At 53.8% G+C, this 13,818-nt stretch overlaps 5 protein-coding genes across 5 annotated transcripts; 2 read left to right on the forward strand and 3 right to left on the reverse strand.

Annotated features, from left to right (window-relative positions):
• Nucleotides 1–2,089: 2,089 nt before the first annotated feature.
• Nucleotides 2,090–3,133, forward strand: PpBr36_10088 (uncharacterized protein; the record flags this gene model as incomplete). The annotated part of the gene is made up of 1 exon (XM_029897202.1): nt 2,090–3,133. The coding sequence occupies one exon, from the start codon at nt 2,090–2,092 to the stop codon at nt 3,131–3,133; it is 1,044 nt and encodes a 347-aa protein (XP_029745230.1).
• Nucleotides 3,134–3,413: 280 nt separating this feature from the next.
• PpBr36_10089 (uncharacterized protein) lies at nt 3,414–5,144 on the reverse strand (the record flags this gene model as incomplete). Its single annotated transcript, XM_029897203.1, has 4 exons — nt 3,414–3,882; nt 3,997–4,756; nt 4,841–4,957; nt 5,072–5,144. The coding sequence occupies 4 exons, from the start codon at nt 5,142–5,144 to the stop codon at nt 3,414–3,416; spliced, it is 1,419 nt and encodes a 472-aa protein (XP_029745229.1).
• Nucleotides 5,145–8,263: 3,119 nt separating this feature from the next.
• On the forward strand, nt 8,264–8,797 carry PpBr36_10090 (uncharacterized protein; the record flags this gene model as incomplete). The annotated part of the gene is made up of 1 exon (XM_029897204.1): nt 8,264–8,797. The coding sequence occupies one exon, from the start codon at nt 8,264–8,266 to the stop codon at nt 8,795–8,797; it is 534 nt and encodes a 177-aa protein (XP_029745002.1).
• A 593-nt stretch (nt 8,798–9,390) lies between these two features.
• PpBr36_10091 (uncharacterized protein) lies at nt 9,391–11,017 on the reverse strand (the record flags this gene model as incomplete). Its single annotated transcript, XM_029897205.1, has 4 exons — nt 9,391–9,462; nt 9,550–10,110; nt 10,191–10,338; nt 10,419–11,017. The coding sequence occupies 4 exons, from the start codon at nt 11,015–11,017 to the stop codon at nt 9,391–9,393; spliced, it is 1,380 nt and encodes a 459-aa protein (XP_029745003.1).
• A 732-nt stretch (nt 11,018–11,749) lies between these two features.
• On the reverse strand, nt 11,750–13,390 carry PpBr36_10092 (uncharacterized protein; the record flags this gene model as incomplete). The annotated part of the gene is made up of 1 exon (XM_029897206.1): nt 11,750–13,390. The coding sequence occupies one exon, from the start codon at nt 13,388–13,390 to the stop codon at nt 11,750–11,752; it is 1,641 nt and encodes a 546-aa protein (XP_029745004.1).
• Nucleotides 13,391–13,818: the final 428 nt, after the last annotated feature.

The raw sequence follows: 13,818 nt of genomic DNA on the forward strand, positions 1-13,818 counted from the left end.
TAGAAGGCTTTTTTTCTGTATCAATACTACCAGTTTCTTTATTATAGGGCTGAACTTGCCAGTGCCCAACCCAAGGCCCAGGAAAATCCGCTCAGGGACGAGCATACATCGGGACTACTGCCACCAATCAGATTCAACCGTCATTGCATGAAGGTTTATAATCACCTACTATGAGAGTTATATATACGTAAACATGCCACTAGCTCTGCAGAACAAACAACCACTAACCACCATTTAGGACCGAAACCGTTGTACTGGCCGCCGACCGGTTGTTTTTTGTGATTGCTTTGCATATCCCCGCACGCCACCGAGGTGCCTGGTGAGACATTCCTCGCAGTGAATAAAGTGTGGCACGAGCGGCGGATACTGTGTTAATAATACACTGTGCCGCGATGCAACATATTGCAATATATGACAGGATTTGACTTTTGCAGTCGCTGTTCCCAGCATTCATTCACCTTGGGCGGAATTGGTCAATCGGATTTGAGATTATTGGGAGCTACATGTTAAAGCTCAAATGCTCTACAAACTCTAACCCGTGGTTAATCTACAAAGTCAATCATAGCTCTCTACAGGGACCATGCTGAATAGAATGTCGATCTTCATTGGTAACGTGTCATGCCAGTTTCGCAATGTTACTGTGAGAGTACTTAATGGCCTATCGGATTTTGCCTCAACACTAGGTAACTTTGCAACAGCCTTGAGATCTTTCTCATGCACCAAAGTTAGATGTACAATGTGAACACAGCCAAGACTGATGCTTTTACTGATCAGTCCTTTCGGTCAGCGAACTGTGACGTGACAATATTTGTCACAAGCTACAACAAAGTCTTCCTCTTACGGCTTGGGCTGGATCCGAGACTGCAAGAAAATCCTGCCTTATTGGGCGATCACATATCCTAGCCTGGTGGGGGAGTCAATGTAGTTCTTCTCGGGCGGATCTTCCAAGGGAAAGGGAAATTCTCCTATGATTTATGCAAAAACAAACCATGCGATGCCGAATGAGTTACCCAGTTCGCTTCTGGGCAGATGATCTGTTCCGGTCTCAGGAAACGGCGATCACTGGAGAAGGCTTCGTCCAGGATGGCTGCGAAAGTCTAGTTAGTCTTCTAGGCCTCCTTTAGAAGTACAAGGTGCTGCCTTTGACATGTCGACTTGAAGCCAGGTGCACGACCGACAGATCATTCCTCTCTAATATCCTCGCAAAGGAAGGGCATTGTATCAGGTATCCAGCTCGTAAAATAATCAAAGGCTAGCTACAGGCAAGAGGCAAGAGCTGAGGAGAGCAACTCGCGCTTGTAATGTATACCTTTCTCTCGACAAATTTGTATGGTTGTCGAGTTTCATTGTGTCAAATGCCAAGGCAAAAGGCAGAGCGTAACAATAATCTTAACCCACGTTTCTACGATCGGGCTTGCCGTACATGTACTTTGGGTAGTAAAAGCATTTGGGAGCAATCCACCCACGCCGACACGGTCACCTCCTGTTTTGGGAATGCAGAGCCGCCCCCCAGTTTTGACTTCCCGTGAACTCGCCAATGAGGTTTAGACTCTCCAGTTACTCCGGTTGACACACGCTCGAGCCACGTCTTTTTTTTTTTTTTTGCCCCGACATGACTGCCTCCGCCGACAAGAACCCATGGCTGTATATGCACCATAGCTACCCTTGTCGACATGCCGAACACCCCGCAACTTTTTGAAGGCATCTGTCAGTCAAAGTAGCAGTGGAAGCCCCAAACGGTAACCGACTGCGCCCCTGCAGCTCCTCTGTAGAGATGCCAAGGATTCTCACTGCTCTCTCCTGATGGCGTGCATATTCGCCTTGCCCCCGTTATGCAGCGAAATTACCAAGTTTATTTTTGTTCCACAACATACAGATCGTTGCCCGAGTCGGCGAGGCCGTCACGATGTCTTCAAATTATAAAAAGAAAATAGTGTCCGGCTTTGAAGAGCAATTCCAATGCTTTTCAAGTCACGCTTCTCAGCGGGCTTGCTTAGACATTCTTTACCTTTCTTTTTCTCTTTTCCTGGTTGTCATTCATCCAACTGGTCGTTCGCTTTGAAAACCCACATCCCCACCACCGCCCAAAATGCGCCCTGCATCCATCATCGCCCTTCTCGCCTCCGGCGTCCTGGCCTTGGCGCTGCCCCAGGCAAGCGGCGGCTCTCCCGCTGGCGTCGAAGCGATGCGTCACTTCGCCACCGTCGACTCGGGAAACACCTACAGCTACCTGCTGTCCAAGCCCGCCGGCACCGCCAAGGGCACCGTCTTCCTCCTGCACGGCTTCCCCGACCTCTCGTACGGCTGGCGCTACCAGATGCCGGCCCTGACGCAGCTCGGGTACCAGGTCGTCGCTCCCGACATGCTTGGCTACGGCCGCACCTCGGCCCCCAAGGAGCTCGAGGCCTACACCTACAAGAAGATGACGGACGACCTCGCGGGCCTGGCGAAGCAGATCGCCCCGGGCCAGCAGATCATCCTCGGCGGCCACGACTGGGGTGCGGCCATGGTCTACCGCGCCGCGCTCTGGCACCCGGAGCTGGTCAAGGGCCTCATCGCCGTCACGACGCCCTACTCGCCTCCGGCGCCGCAGTACGTCGACGTCGCCGACGTCGTCAAGGCCGGCCTGTCCAACTTTGGCTACCAGGTCGCCATGCGCGACCCCGCCATCGAGGCCAGGCTGCAGACCAGAGACCAGATCCGCCAGATGCTGCTGGCCATGTACGGGGCGCAGACGCCGCAGGGCCAGCCGGGCTTCACGCCCGAGAAGGGTCTGGTGTTTGAGAACTTTGCCGCCCTCGGCTCGACCCCGCTCCTGTCCGCCGCCGACCTCGAGTACTACGTCGGCGAGTACGCCAACAGCACCGTCGCCGCGCCGCTGCACTGGTACCGCACCGCCCAGCTCAACTGGCGGGACGAGCAGAGCCTCGTGGCCGCCGGCGGCAGGATCAAGGTCCCGACCCTCTTCATCACCGCCACCCAGGACACGGCCCTGCCCGCTAGCCTGTCCGTCGGCATGGAGAAGTACTTTGACCAGCTGACCAGGGGCACCGTCGACTCTTCGCACTGGGCGCTGTGGCAGGGTGCCAAGAACGTGACGACGCAGATTGCCACTTTCATCGCTAGTCTTTAAAGGGCTCATCGGTTGTGCAGGAAAAAAAAAGTTGGGCAAGGGGTATTTTGGAAACAAGGCGAAATGTTACGGGCTTGATTTTGACCGGGTTTATTTACATGGGTATAGACGGGCACTAGATAACGAGTAAAACATTAATGATGCCCAGTCTTTATTTAGTTATGAGCAAGTCTACAATTTGATGTGATTTCTTTTTTTTTTCATGCCATTAACCATTAGCTCGTTATAATTCATCCCCGGCTCAATTTACGGTGAGGTCTAGCTGAAAATCACCTGTCCATCAACTCGGACGAGGCTCTGGCGTACTTTGGAAAACAGCATCACAAGTCTCTGGCTGAGACATGGGAGGGCAGCCCTGCCAGCCCCGGCCCTCAGAATCCTGTCTGCCATGGTCGTCGACGATGCCCTCCTCGAGATCCGACGGGACACCCGACCCCGTCGTCGTCGCCGAGCACGTCTTGACTGATCCCGTGGTATCGGCCCGTCCTCTCGACCCCGTCGCAGATGAGCGTGTCCGCGGGTCAGAACTCTGGCGTGAACGCGACGTCTTGCTGGCCAGGCTGTCCACGCCGCGTCGGACGAAGGCCATGAAGACGTGTCGGAGGCTGGGCATGCAGGCACAAAAGGTGCCGGCGCCGAGTTCGAGGGACGACCAGAGCACGAGGTCAAAATCATCCCAGGTCGAGTTCCGCTTGTCGCTTGAGGCCCTAAAGACCAGGCGCAGCCGTAGGATGCTGACCACAGTGGCACTATATCACAAGACAACAAAAAAAAAAAAGAAAAAATAACCTTTGGTGTTAGCAAGCGAGCAAGTTACAAGTACACTCCTGGGAAGGATCGGTGGGAAGAATGCGTCTTCTTACAAGGCACCGACGCCAAACATGCTGGAGACGGCGAGCTTCTTCCCGAGGTTCATTTGAATGCCCCAAATCTGCGATATAGGCAGGTAGATCATCCACAAGTCTATCAGCAACCCGACGATGGCATGCGCCCACACCAGCGCGTGGGTGTCCATGATGCAGTGGCCCTGCTGCATCCTGTCCCAGCCGATCCACTGGTACTGGATCGGCGAGCAGCGAAAGATGACCAGCATGGAGGTGACGATCCAGACGACCCCGTTGACAAACATGGTGGCCAGCACGACGCGGCCAAAGTCCACGCCCAGGACTGTGCCGCCGCCTGCGCCCCGCCGGCAAAATATGCGCAGGTAAAAGAGGAAAAACGACGTCTTGAGCAGGAAGATGTTTGTGATGTAGAGGACCTCGAGGATGAGCATCATGACGATGAAGTCGGTGACCTCGTCGTGCGACAGGGTCCAGAGGTCGGTGCCGATCGGGTTGCCGGAAGCCGGGCCGATGCCGTAGATGCAGATGACCCAGAAGGCGATGGACGTGGCCACGGAGAGCGCGAACGTGAGGTCGTCCAGCCCGGGCGGCGCAGCACCCACCGGCTGACCGTCGGGGCCGATGCGCCAGCCCGAGATCCCATGTGCGAACTTGTGCATCAGCCTGACGAGCACGGCGGCGATGCAGATGCCCAGCAGGGCCCAAGAGGTGGCTTTGAACTGCTTCCGCCTGTCGCGCGGGGGCAGTTCGCAAAGCTCGTGAAAGGTTCTCTGGGTTTCTGGGCAGAGAAACGGTTTTTATTTGTCAGCTTTTTCTATCATATCCTCAGCAGAATTGATTAAAAATGAAGGGCTCGGCTCACTCAGACTATCCATCGGCTTGCATGCTGTCAACATGCACGACCCAACGCTGGACAGCATCTTCCGGTCTTTACAGAGGCACTGCTTGTCGGTCGGGGAACACGAAGACTCCTGCAGAGCTGGGATGGCGCATTGTAGCTTGTTTGATGGGATTGAAATCGATGATTAGCTACATGTTTGCCACATGTCCCAAGACCCGACTGCCATCTTGGAACTTGTCGACACTGAGTTACCTACAGCGCACTTTGGGAGCGTCTGGGCCGCCTCAATAAGACTGCTGCTTGCCGAAGCAAGATGGAACCGCATGGTACAAGCAGCCAGTAACGGCACAAGAGCCGGAAGCAAACGCATGTTGAGGGAAAATACGTTGTGCGTCTGGAACCAAGGAGTGATAGGAAACGACAAAAAGTCATCGCGCAAAGCGTGAGGAATGGAGTGAGTATATTTATAAAGTGCGAGGAAGCACCGACAACCGTGGAGTTGACGAGAGCCTATATACACCAGCGACTCACATCCAAGCATTCTAGCTGCACCTCAAGCCCTCTTCAAGCCACGAAGAGCACGGAAACAAAAGTCACGGAAATAACAAAGGCTGCATGTTACCAACGGAGTGGACTGGCGCACCTGTCAACCATCGGTGCCTTGGCTAGCGTCAGGATCGACCTCACTACCAGCGTATCGGTTCTTTCTGCTATTCGTCAACTTGTCAATCTTTAGCTGAACTCAATTCCCTTTTCACTCTAGCGCTAACAGGTCAACCGCTCGTCACCTAGCATGCATTACCATCCATCTCACGTGATTTATAACATCATGACCGAATCTTTTGTGGCTGGCGTCTCTAATGATTTCGCCTCTGAATAGGCCCGAAAAAAAGAAGTAAGCCTGCAGCCGAGACGGAACTTGCCGTGAGGCTGTGTATTGACCGTCCGCTGGGCATGAACGCGTTCAACTTTCCCCGCGGACGACCATAACAGGAGGACGGCATCCAGGTAAATTGAACAAACAATGACGCTTCGATTCATATCCAGGAAGCAAGTTTACTTTCAGATTACTCAACCGTTTACCCATACCTGCCGGCGGCATTTACAATATACCTTTCTTTGATTCTACTTCCATGAGAATATCAATTCTCGACTCCTGTTCAGTTGGTTCCCCTGTACTGTTCCCACACACCAGCCAATCAAGAGGAACTTGGATGATTTTCATCAGCGTGCTTGAGCCCGACCATGGATGTGTGGCAAGCATTCCGAGATTGTCGGGCCTGGGAAAGAAGAAAAAGGACAGAAGTGTAGCCTTCCAGTGGTCCTAAATCGGGGCAAGGTGACTTGGGAAATTGCTCGAGAGGGTACTTGTGGGAGGAGCTACAAGTCTACCATGAAGAATTTTATTTGCGGTTTTCTTTTTTGGTATTCAACTGACTTCCGGGACAATATTCTTCCTGAACAGCGACCGTTACTACCCCTGTTGAGCATATGCCTAATATTGTCATGGTATCTCGCTGTATCCCTGTATCCTTCTAGCATTAATAGACCTGGAATAACAAGTGCATATTGTGATCATTGTGTCCCCTTTTATTTCTTCAAAGACATGGGATTATGACTGACTTCTTGCACGTCCCAAGTCAATGATCATATGTCGAGTCTGGGCATTTCATACAGGCTGACTATGTCACTCTTATACTCGGACCAAGGTTCAAGATTTCCTGGGCCCCTAAAAATGCAAGTGTGGCTAGGATGCAGACGTAGGAGAGATAATGGAATACGACATTATATTCACAGCATCCAAGAGCGGGGCTAAATGACTAGCGCCTCGCGAACAGCAAGAAGTCAATGAACTTCCACTCTCATGCGGTTAAGCGAAGAATTCAAAACGAGCGGTTTGCTTTGGTGAGACTTGCTTCGATACAGAGCAGCACTTAACAGAGCTATATTTGACCTCGACTCGCCACTTATTGACTGGGTTTATTAATAAGCCAGCACCATAACACGGCTTTGTCCGAGCAAATGCATTTATCCAAAGCTATTTACAATAGGCGGGGGATCCATGTTCATGCGCTCCCGTACCCCCAGTTTATAGGCAAATCCGATCGATTCGATCGCTTGAGGTGGAAATTGCCAAGACTACGAATAAAAAACAGCCCTATAATGCACTAGCCTAGAGCTTAAGTAAATATAGCGGTCGATATTGCAACTCGGTGACTAAAAACGGTTAGATCTAGTTCAAATAATGGCCCTGAATATACATAGCCAGGCACCCAGCCCTGGTGACTACAAGATCATTCAAATTCATCCGTATACTTGTGCAAAACACTCGAGCATTGAAGCCCCTTGTGGGTATTTCTTTTGTCGGCAAACCCCCTTAGAACAATAGTACCATGACGGTGTTGGAAGCGAAGTGGCGACTCTCGAACCTGAGAAATTTAAGGAGGCCTGCGGGGAGGCATAGCGAGTCATTAACTACCGCAGTCGGTCATGATCATCGCTCGGGAGTTCGGATAGGGATCACGTTAGGTCCTGCTAGCTCGGTCAACGCCGAGTCGGGGTGCGTGGGAAAGGAAAATGATTTTGGGTTCCGACTGCCATTTACAGTAAAGAGAGGCAAACCATCAACGCATTTTGAATGAGATGGCCGCGGGGAAGAGTGCACCCGTGTAGCTCCGGGAATCCATGAGTTGCACAGGCAACAAGTCCCCGGCTGGAAGCACAAACAAACAAATATCTTTCTCGTCTAGAGGTAGCCGAGTGGAAAAAAGATTCCTACATCACCGACATGTGCCTAATGCTACCAAGCCATCAAGGCTGCAGGGTTAACTGTATTTCCTTCATCCCAACCTTGTGCCCAGAACTCTTTCGGAATCGGCGCGAACCGATGGTCGACAATGTCAAAACTGGACAAGCCAGCATCTCCTTGCATGGGCGTACCCAGATGTTGACTCGCTACAAGTCAAAGGCTTACCTAAGTGTTGACGCGTCTGGGAGATCAAGCAGACTCAAACCGATTTGAAATAGCAACACCAAGGAAAATGGAATGGGTAGCACCGACATGGAACAACATGGACCGGAGCAAGCGGGTTACACCGTTGCAGCACGGATCCCATTACGAATTCTTGTCAGGATGACTTGGCAAAGATTTAAGGTTAATTTTGCTTTTTATTCCTTTCTATTGCTTTGATGAAGAATTTTCTATAAATCCAAGAGATCCAGGCCTTCTGCTCCTCTCTTCAATCTCTTGTTCATCATCACCAACAATCACTACAGAATTCACCCTCACACTCACTTTCAAAAAACTTCAAAACAGCTTTTTCCCTTCGTTCAAAAACAAGCTGTTCCATAATCATCTACAACTTTACCAGAACACGCTAGCTAACGATAATAAACAACCTCAACCCCAACAAAACCATATAAACCCCCATCAAGTTTTTCAAAATGCCTAGCATTACCAAGACCGTCTTCCTTTCCCTCGCGGCCGCTTCCATCGTCGCCTCGGCCCCTCTCTCGCCTCGCAGCCCCGGCTTGGCCGTGGAGGGCGAGGTCGCCGCCGTCGAAGCCCGCTCGGTCCCCGTCGAGGCAGGTAGCGCCCACCAGAATGCCAAGCGCATCTTGGGCCTGGGTCACCTGGCCGACGGCATCAACAAGGTGAACGATAAGGGCGAGAAAGCACAGGACGCGATAAAAGACGGAGCCGAAAAGGCCGGTGATGCCGTCGTCGGAGGTGTCAAGGCCGTCGGCAACGGGGCCAAGGCGGTTGGACACGAGATCGGAGCCGAGGTCAGCAACGCCGGCTCGGCCATCAAGACCGGTGCCTCGGCGTTCGTCGATGGATCACCTGCCATCCAAGCGGGCAAGGAGGCCGGCAAAGACGCAAAGGACGCGGCGCTCCGTGGCGTGGCGGGTGCTGCGAACGCGGTGGGAGGAGCGGCCAACTCCATCGCCGACAAGGCCACTGATGCGGCTCAGTAAGCTATCTGAGGGGGGGGGTTTTTTTCCTTTAAGGCGTTTTTGGATTTTCTTTTACGAGGTGAGCAGGAAACGGGCGTTCCTGGGCTGGGAGGGGAGATAGCATGCGACTGTGGTGGGTGGGATTTGGTTATCCTTTCTGGTTCTAATTATTCAATACACTATGCCGAATTCGCTTCGGATAATCTACAGTCTACAACACTGCATCAACATGTGCTCGTCAATTTTGGTCCAATGCCTTGATAATGGTTTACTGTGTCCGCCCCATCTAGCCCCATGGAGACCAGAAGCTGATGGGTTGGTTATATTGAGTGATTGAATGATAAACGAATTGTTTCTTTCTTTCTGTGACTGCGAACAGAAGCCCTTGGCATGTTTGCACAAAGGCTGCCTCTTTGTATGTCAGGACACTTATTGCAACCCCCGCAAGCTTTGGGATCCCGGCTCTGGATTCAATCTTGACTCGATTTTCAAAGGCATGAAATGCGGAAATTGCCAGTCAATGCAATTACCAGGTCTAGCCCATCCTTTGTCTACTTCAAAGTCACTATGGTACTCCAACTGCGTCAATCCCTGCCCCTGCGAAACTACTCCATCTACTGGGTTGCACCAGAGAGCTCCAAAGCGAATGCCGTCGAGTTTGTAGGAAAAGTGACGACGAGTTTGACCTGCCAAAATTGGTGTCAGTGTCAGTTTCGCTCCCCAAAATTCCAAATAGCACATATGTCGAGCGGTACTGTACGGATAAAACTCACCGAGTTGGAGGAGTAATTGACGGCAGTCACACCCAAATCGATCGGGTCGCCAACGTCGGCCTTGGTGCCCGCCCAGTCGAAGCGGCGCGTGCGAACCTGTACGCTCCCTTCGCTTGGGAGACCTAGGCGGCCCAGTCCCGACACGGCAATCTCGTAGGTGCCCTGGACGGTCCGCGTGCCGGCCAGGATCTTGGCGACGCCGCCCTCGACGACGGCAAAGACGTCAGACTTGGCGTCGGCCGACGCAGCCGTCGCGACGCGCTCACCCACCATGTTGGCGTAGTACCTGTATAGATACCACTCGCCGTTCGGGCTGTAGGAGCCGGTGGTCGCGTTGTGGAACACGAGGTCGGCCATGTTGTCGTGCAGCGCCGAGCCGGACCCCCAATTTGCGCGGAGGCCGCGGAGGTTGTGGCGCTCGAGCTGGGAAAGGTAGAAGACGCTGTGCGCCGGGGTTTGTTCCGACGGCCACGCGTACTCGTTGATGTCGATGGGTCGCTTGGGGAGATTGTGTTGGACCAGAAGGGTGTTGAAGTCCGGGACGACTAGATCAAGCTCGCGCTGGAGGCCGTCAGCATGGGAAACACGAGGAGGGTTCACAGCTTGTAGGTAGGAAATTAATCAATCATATGGTTACTTACAGCACTCGAGATCTGGTGCCAGGACCAGATGTCGGGGATGGTGTCGTTACCGGCGACGGTGGACAGCCACGACTTCCACTTGTCATGAGTGAGGGTCGGAGCATCGGCAAACGAGGGCCCACTGATCAGAGTCTGCGGTAGCTCGGCCCTGGGAACAAAGTCAGTCAGGACGTTGGGCAGGGGAAGACAAGAAAGAAGCACATGAATATCAAGTTCAAGATTACATACCTGATGATCTTGTGAGCTCGCACGTAAAACTCGAGGTACTGTTCCCACGACCGGGACCAAAACGACGAGATCTCCGGCTCGTTCCAGATATCAAAGACCAGCCCCTCGAGCATGTCGTTAGCCTTGAGGTCCGCAGCGACCTGCTTCAGAAAAAGGTCCGACTCGGTCCAGTTGCCGTTGTCACCGGGGAACGCCGTGCCCGCACCCTGCACGCTGTCGGCGCCCCAGAGATCATGCGGCAGCAGGATGAAGTCGCCTCCGAACTTGCGCGTAGTCCTGTAGTTGGACAGGGCCGACTTGAAGCGCTCCGCGTAGCCGTCGAAGCCGCCAGCCCAGCCCCGGGCGGGGATCTGGGCGCCCCCCGCGCGGCACGAGTTGAACTTGATGTCTCGGGCCAAGTAGTCTGGAATCCTGGTGTCGACGCTGGTGCCGTTGTCAGGCCAGCCGTAGATGAAACCCGAACCGAGGAACTTGGCCGGCCCGATCGACGTGGCCAGGTCGACGGTGGCTGTCCCGGCTGGGGTCTGTCTCGTCACCAGGCTGGCTGCCGGGCCGATGAACAAGGCAGAGAATACGGAGAGGGCCGCGAGGTAAGTCATGGTGAAAGTGGGACGGGAGGTGTTGGGAAGTGAAGATGCCGAGTTCTGGTTCTGATGAAGGGACACGGATGCTTTTCCATATTCATTTATTATAGGGTTTGCGTAGACAATCCCTGAAGCGTCATGACGTCGTGCTGTGCTCCAAAATAGGCAGCTAATTCCTATACACTTCTCCACCCCCAACCCGACGAACCTTTTATTGCCAAGTGCCTGCCGAGGCAACGTTGTGTCGCTCACTGACTAGACCCAGGTAATTATCTTGTTTTTTTGCCCCTGCGCATTCCAAGCTCGGCATTGCGACGAGATGATCGAGGGTTACTTTGCGGGGAAGCTTGCGTGGGTAGATCCCCTCCCCCATTCAATGCGACCTGGATGCGGAGAAAGCCTCGACGCGCCCCAACCGGAAGGCGAACCATTCCACAAGGTGGGAAGCGCTTGCTGACGACGGCGCAACTCGGCAATTCCATCGCACGTGAAGGCGATGGGGATAGCAGGCACAAGTGTGGTACGAGTCTACGAGAAAACCCATTCGAGTGCAACAGTACATAGTCAAATTCTCATTTTCATTATCTAGTAGGTCCAACTTCCCTGAAACATTTGTGTAGAATACTGCGGTAAATCAGAAGAGCTGAACGGAATGAATATACAAATAATACAATATGGCTTGGCACAGGACTGTGACGGCGCACAACCGTGCTTTTGCACCTGTGTAATACTACCGCCCCTAACAACTCAACCCTCCTTCAAAACTTGGTGTCCATCAGCATAGGCATCCACTCTGTACGACGCAAACTTGGACGCCGGGACTCCCCTAGCAAAAAGTATATCCAACTCCTCAAACGTCTTGCCCTTGGTCTCTGGCAGCCGAAAGTACGTCCACACAAAAAAGGCAAAGGCGCAACCTCCCCAGAAGAAGCCCGTTTTGCCCCTCCAGTCCCCGGCCGTAGGATTAAGCATGTACGGGTTGATGACGTTGCAGATGATCTGCGCCACGTAGTATGCGATGCGGCTCAGGCACACGCTCTTGTTCCGCAGCCGGGTTGACGACACCTCGGAAATGATGGCGTAGCAGATCGGTCCGACGGTGAGGTAGTAGACCCCAAGCCAGCCCAGCATCAACCCGGCCTGCGCGTAGTTTGCCGACTCGGACTCGGGCGCCCCAGCGCTGACGGACCCCACCGACACGAGTATGATGGCCAAGACGCCGAGGCCCCACATGTACAGAGCGCGGCGGCCAAAGCGGTGGAGGAGGAACCAGGAGAGGATGGTCCCGACGGATGCGATGCCCAGCCCGCCGACGGCCATCTGGAACGAAATCGAGTTCGGCAACCCGGCCTGGACAAAAAAGTACGTCGGGGTGCCGCCCATCGCCGACCCGCAAAAGGGCTGCGCGGCAAAGGCCAGGCAGGCAATCTCGGTCCTGCGTAGATCGACGCCGCGGAAACAATCGAGGTACGACGTGCCCTCGTCCATCTCGGTTTCTATCTCATTGGTGTGAATCATCATGGCGACCCGCTCCTTGGCACGAGTGCCGCTCGATGCCGACCCCAGCCGAACCACCGAGTTTTCAGCCTGCTTGTAGTCGCCGAGCCTGACGTAGTGCCAGGGCGACTCCGGCGCGAACCAAATCACAACAAACAGAGGCACGGGCCAGGCCCACTGGATGGCGAACGGGATCCGGTAGGACCACTGCGTGTTGTTTTCGGCGAAGCCAGCCTGCACCCCGGCCGAGATCAGCTGGCCGAGGGCCCAGCAGAGGTTGACAAACACGGTGAGGTACCCCCGCAGCGCCATGGGACACACCTCGGATGCGTACGCGGGGGCCGTCGTCGCGAACACCCCCCACGGGATACCGCAGAGGAACTGCCCTACGAGCAAGACGGGCAGGTTGGGCGAGAAAAACGAAATGAAAATAAAGGCGCAGATGGACAGCAGAGAAGCCAGGAGGACCTTGCGGTAGCCAAACAGGTGGGTGAAGTAGCCGTTCGCAAAGGCGCCGATGATGGTGCCGACGCTCACCGCGTTGCTGAGCCCGTTTTGCCACGACGCAGTGATCTCGAACGTGTCGGTCCTCGCCAGATACTCACCGTAGTGTCTTCGAAACGACGGCTGGGCGAAGAAGGACGAGATGAGCACAATGTCGTAGCCCTCCATGATGATGGACGCCGACACCAGGACGGACCACATGGCGGCTTGTGGGTACCGACGCATGGCCTCCCTGAAACCAATATTGTGCTCCTCTTCGGCAGCCTGCTTGGCCATGGCCAGATCCTTGATGTCGTACTCTCCGCTGGCGGCATTTTCGATCTCGCTGGCCCCGAGAGGCTCGCCGGGCTTGGGCGCTCCCATCTTTTCGTCTGGCCGCTCGGACATGGTTAGGAGGCCGAGAGCAGCGACGGCGAAAATATGTATAGGTTGGGAGGATTTGGCAAAAAGAAAGAGAGAGAAAAAAAAAAAAAAGAACCCAACCCAAGAGGAAAATCAGAAGACCATTGCGTAAAAGGCCCAACAATCCCTATGTGTAGGTGGGGGCATTTCTATCAAACCACACAGTAACCTTGTTTCTGACCTACAAGTAGCATTCGATGCTACCTTACCTCCAGTACGTCGCCCTGTCTGGCGCGCATATACTCACTCCCTGTCGTTCAAGTAACACGCCATTTACCCCGCATCATGTCAAATGGAAATCCGGGGTAGAGCGTATACATACGGAGGCCGGTTTGTTTTCTGGCAAGGACTTTGGTATTTTGCCGTCGGATTATATCCCGCGAACTGCGGTACGTGCGTATTTTGTTTAGGGA

The sequence above is a fragment of the Pyricularia pennisetigena genome (genome assembly GCF_004337985.1).
Source record: "Pyricularia pennisetigena strain Br36 chromosome 7 map unlocalized Pyricularia_pennisetigena_Br36_Scf_7, whole genome shotgun sequence".
NCBI lineage: Eukaryota > Fungi > Ascomycota > Sordariomycetes > Magnaporthales > Pyriculariaceae > Pyricularia > Pyricularia pennisetigena.